General features: G+C 39.4%; 1 protein-coding gene across 1 annotated transcript; it reads left to right on the top strand.

Moving 5' to 3' along the window:
* Positions 1 to 2305: 2305 nt before the first annotated feature.
* LOC138027176 (mRNA decay activator protein ZFP36L1-like) lies at positions 2306 to 4482 on the top strand. The gene is made up of 3 exons (XM_068874710.1): positions 2306 to 2531; positions 2628 to 2760; positions 2925 to 4482. The coding sequence occupies exons 2-3, from the start codon at positions 2707 to 2709 to the stop codon at positions 3768 to 3770; spliced, it is 900 nt and encodes a 299-aa protein (XP_068730811.1). The 5' UTR covers positions 2306 to 2531; positions 2628 to 2706; the 3' UTR covers positions 3771 to 4482.
* Positions 4483 to 4711: the final 229 nt, after the last annotated feature.

Raw genomic sequence — 4711 nt, 5'->3', positions numbered from 1 at the left:
AGGCACGGCCTGACTTCTTCAAGTTCTTAAGGTGGCTCAAACTAGTTTCAAGACTTTCAAGAGACCTTTTTATTAGAAGGATTGACACTACAACACTTTATCACGTAACAGCAATGTTATGGTCCCACGTGAAACTTCAATTATTGCTGAAGAAGATCTTTGTGACGTTAGAAATTACCATGGCAACAGGAAAGCCTTGCAAAAACACCCTATATTTTGGCTTAAGTTGCTCATATCTGAAAACGAACACGGTGACCCCACATTTTTATTGCACAAAAGTGATTAGCAAGCCAAGATGAAACTCTCTGCAAAGTTTAAAAAATTCTGTGGAGCGGATTCAGAGCTACCTTAAAATGTTTTATTTCTGAAATGAAATCAACATGCAAGAATATTCGTCGTGCGTACTCAACGTATATCCTGCGACATGAATAATAAATAAATAAATAAATAAATAATTATCTATAACTTTAGACCTAGTTTTCTTATGGCTTATATTTGAATTTAAAAATATTGTAACGTCAAATCATTTAAGACGCTGAAGAAGTCGGGCCGTGCCTGACAAAATATTGGTAAATCAAAAAAACATATACACTTACAGCCGTACACCCAGCCTTGCAGTATTATTTTGTTATAAATCTACAAACTATCTGCTGGTCTTCCAAGATCCGGCGCCTCCACTTTTGTTCAGCTGGCCCGTGCATAAAAATAATGTCTACATTTCGTTCCAAGGGCCTCCCTTCTTCCCAGAGGCCTGGGAAGAAGAGAGGTCCTGGGATTGAAGATACGATCACTCGATAAATATAGAAGCTTCAAATGTGTCATAGGTTGTCATTCAACAACAGCTCTAGTTCAGTTTTTTGCTCCTCCTACAACATTTGTTTTGTTTCAGACTGTTATCCCAGAGGGTGTTTGAAAATCGATATATGCATGTCAAATTTTGTCGCAGGAACTTTCTGTTACGCTTCATCAGGAAAACTATTCACTAGTGATTCGATTGATCGTGCGTGTTTGATGAAAAGCGCGAAGAAAGCTTTCTCGTTCAATATTTGCGCACAAGCTAAGGAGATTGACATAGAGCAACAACTTAAAATGCCTATTTTAAATTGTCCCTGAATTTAAGATCGACAAATTGTATGTGTTACAGCTCATGTTAGATCATATTAACATTCACAACGACTGACCACGACTACTTTTGTAAATTTAAACTGAGAAAGAAAGTATATTCCGAGGCTTCATTGTTTTGGAGAACTGACTGCATCATTAAAGTATATTTTGTCACAGTATTGTAACGTCTGTTTTTTTTAAGCTGGAACGTGAATGCATGAAAGAAAATCATCCGACCTTTTTTGTAACCTGACAGCTCAAAGCTATTATGTTTTTCGTGTGGTCAGTTATCAAATCAAATTATTGCTTTTCCGGAGATCATATTTCGCCTGAAACGGCGCTCCTGTGATAGAAGCGAAGCCAATATGCTCGTATACTTTACACGAAATTGGTTACAGCTATATGAATGGGTGGTTGAGCACGAGACTATCTAAAAAATAATAATTTAGAAATGAGGTGAGACGGTTTTTTGAAAGAGTCTTTCAACAAAAACAGAACAACTCTGTGGTCATTGTTTAATTGTTTTCCTTTCACTATCACAGACTCTAATGTTTTGACACATTGCCTCTTCCTGATTGGTTTAAAAGTCAATTTAATCGCTCTTTCCTTTTGTTTTGTGAAGCTGATTTGACACTTTGCATAATAAACAGCCAAAATCACATCTATTTTAAGTAACAGCGGGATTTGATTTCCATACCTGTGAAATGACGTTACAGTTGGAAAAAAAGCCAAGGAGTGATTAATTTGAGAAACGGTGCGTGAATAAAAGGACCATTGTTCTAGGTGCGAGAAATTTGCTTTCAATAAAAAAAATATCAAACAAAGTAAACTTACTCATATACCGAGGAACAAGAATAGAGTCAATGGAAGTAGAATGTTTTTGTTTCAGGCATGCAGTTGAGCTGTTTTTGTCTACGAGGATTTCGGATCACGTGTCACACAAGTGAAATGTGTTCTTTGTTTTTACCCGTTTCGCTTCAATGAAAAGCGTCGCGTGAATAGGCCAAAAATGCCGTCCATTTCATAAAAACAACTTGATCACGAAATCTACAATTGCCATTTTCTCTTTGCTCGTTTCTCGGAATGAAACCTTTCGTACCCGTTGCAGACGCTTGTTTGTTTCACTTTCGAAGTTTTTTTTTGATTGACGCTCTTGATGCCGGAGCCAATCAGTGCTCAAGATCTCGACGATGACGCAAACAAAACAGAAATTGGCTTTTGTAAACAGAACGATTGTCAAAAGGGTGTCCTTTAACTCAGGACGCTGATCCCGTCTATTTAGCTGAATGAGCATTGTATTCTGATGTCACGTTTACAAAACATCTTTTTCCACCAAGGCGGCTCCTTCGAGGGACAGAAACGAGTGCTCGGAACGTTTTGAAAGTATTCATTGCGTCGCTTACGAAAAACCAGCCCCTCACCACGTGGTATATGATAATTAAGTTACCATAGAAATCATTATCTTTTTGACACAAAGATGACACGCCTCTTACGTGCATTTTATATTTGTGTGTTACCCACAGTGTAGCAAATCAGTGGCAAGCAAAAAGGCAATCGAACTTAAGGGAGAACTAGTCTATTAAGACTCCTTTGGCTGGCAGGATGTCCACAGCTCTCGTGTCGGCATTTTACGACGTTAACGATGTTCTTTATAAGGTAAATTTAAATCCTGTTTCATCTTGTGCTTGAAAACAATCTCGTCTATTCATTTTGCGAACTGTCTAAAGTAAGGTTCTTTGTGCGAGGTGATTAAGGACAATTTTAGGGGCTTTCCGACTCTATGATCTCACGTAAACATTTTAATTGTCCCTACCTTTCAGAACAACAGAAATCTTGGTTTAGCCTTTGAACAGAGGCAGAGAACAGATCGCAAGCCACTTCCAATCGGCCAGCCGAGAAGACATTCTTCTTCTGTTTCGACTTCTCGCTCTTCGCCGAATTTGATCACGCTCACTGGTTCGCCAAACAGACGAGAGCGCTCATTGAGCTTGAGTGCCGAAGAAGAGCGAAGGCGATCAAGTTCAAATTCTAGTCGCTACAAGACTGAACTTTGCCGTCCTTTCGAGGAAAATGGGACCTGTAAGTACGGAGATAAGTGCCAGTTCGCGCACGGAGTTCACGAATTGCGCTCGCTCAGTCGCCATCCAAAGTACAAAACGGAGTTATGCCGAACTTTTCACACGATCGGCTTCTGCCCTTATGGACCAAGGTGCCACTTCATCCACAACGCCGAAGAACGAAGAGCCGCTCAAATGATGTTGAGCGGTTCGAGAATTTCGCCTCCATCTCCACTTATCGGTCCGCCTTCTCCACCGTTAACAGAACCAACTTCGCCATTAGCTAACTCGTTAACTCCCCCTTCGCCTTCCCCACTTTCGTTCTACAACGACGACAGTCCTTTGGGAAGTCCTATACACAGCCCTTTACCAATTCCTTCTCCAGCTTCGAACAACGTCTTCACTTTTCCTTCTCAAGCTCAGGATTTTTCTCCGGTTCTCTCACCGTCTATTGGAACTCCACCAGGCGTGTTTTCGCCCGGAATGGAAGTGAATGAAGAAGACGAACTTGATGAAACTGATCCTAATCTTCCACCGACCCCGCCAGATTCCAGCGACGCAGGGCGAAGACGATTGCCGGTCTTCAACAGAATCTCTCTCAATGATTGAGTTTGTAAAAATATTTCTTTTCTTTATCGTTTATACACAAGATTTGTAATTTCTAGGCCATTTAAAGAGGCCTTCAAGTAAACAAAACGCGAGAGAATCAGTTAAGTCGAAATAGGGCTTGAGAATATATATTATATTATATAATTAACCGTATTTTTTGATCAGGACTAATGCACAGAATAATATGCATTGAGCAGTTTTAGAGGTCCTGTAGCTATTTATCGAACGAAACAAAAAGAATTATGGACAGGATTGTTGCTAGTGTAAAACACGACATTCCTTAGTGTAAGTTTTTTCATACACGTTTTATATTTGGTCAATAATTACCTGTATATTGTAAAGCTGTGAATAATGGAAGCTAAAATTATATGGTCGTTTTTTGTTTTCCACGTCAACCTCCCTCAATTCCTATCTATTTAATATATTATTTATTTAACTTATAATACCAAGCAATAAGTGCTATTTTGTTACCGAATTTCGAATCAAATCCATAATTTTTGTTACAGTTTAGGTAGAAGAGAATAATTCTTTAATATATCAGTCGTATTTACTTGGACGTAATTTAAACGTAGATAATTTATATTGGACATCATAGTTCGGGAAAAAGCGTTGCGAGCACTGATTTAAAAAAAATTAAAAGAAAGGATGAATGTTTGTGAAGATAGGAACGCTCTTTTGGAAACAGTTCAGTAAAGGTTCCTCAGAATTTGTAGATCTTCTGTGTTTTGCTTTGTGGTCTTGCAAGAGAGTTGGCGAAAGAGGGGGCGTTGCGCTTCACCGCGATGTGAGACAGTCGTTTGTGTAACAGTTGGCGACAACTATGCCAGGCATCGAAGGCCCCGCTTACACAAGTGTAAAAAAAAAATCGTTTCAGTTTACATCTTCGGCATGCGCAAGCCCTCTTTTTGAACTCTCGCCAGCGGCGAGCTGCCTCGAAAACG

Source organism: Montipora capricornis, chromosome 12 (genome assembly GCF_036669925.1).
Source record: "Montipora capricornis isolate CH-2021 chromosome 12, ASM3666992v2, whole genome shotgun sequence".
Classification (NCBI taxonomy): Eukaryota; Metazoa; Cnidaria; class Anthozoa; order Scleractinia; family Acroporidae; genus Montipora; species Montipora capricornis.
The sequence above is the reverse complement of the archived record's forward strand: the minus strand, read 5'-3'. Positions and strand labels throughout refer to the sequence as shown.

What these genes read in the sequence shown, in the direction of transcription:
- LOC138027176 (XM_068874710.1), top strand. Translation starts at nt 2,707, where the DNA reads ATGTCCACAGCTCTCGTGTCGGCATTTTACGACGTTAACGATGTTCTT. An exon ending in TTAACGATGTTCTTTATAAG is followed by an intron (nt 2,761 to 2,924) that starts GTAAATTTAAAT and finishes CCTACCTTTCAG; the next exon opens with AACAACAGAAATCTTGGTTT.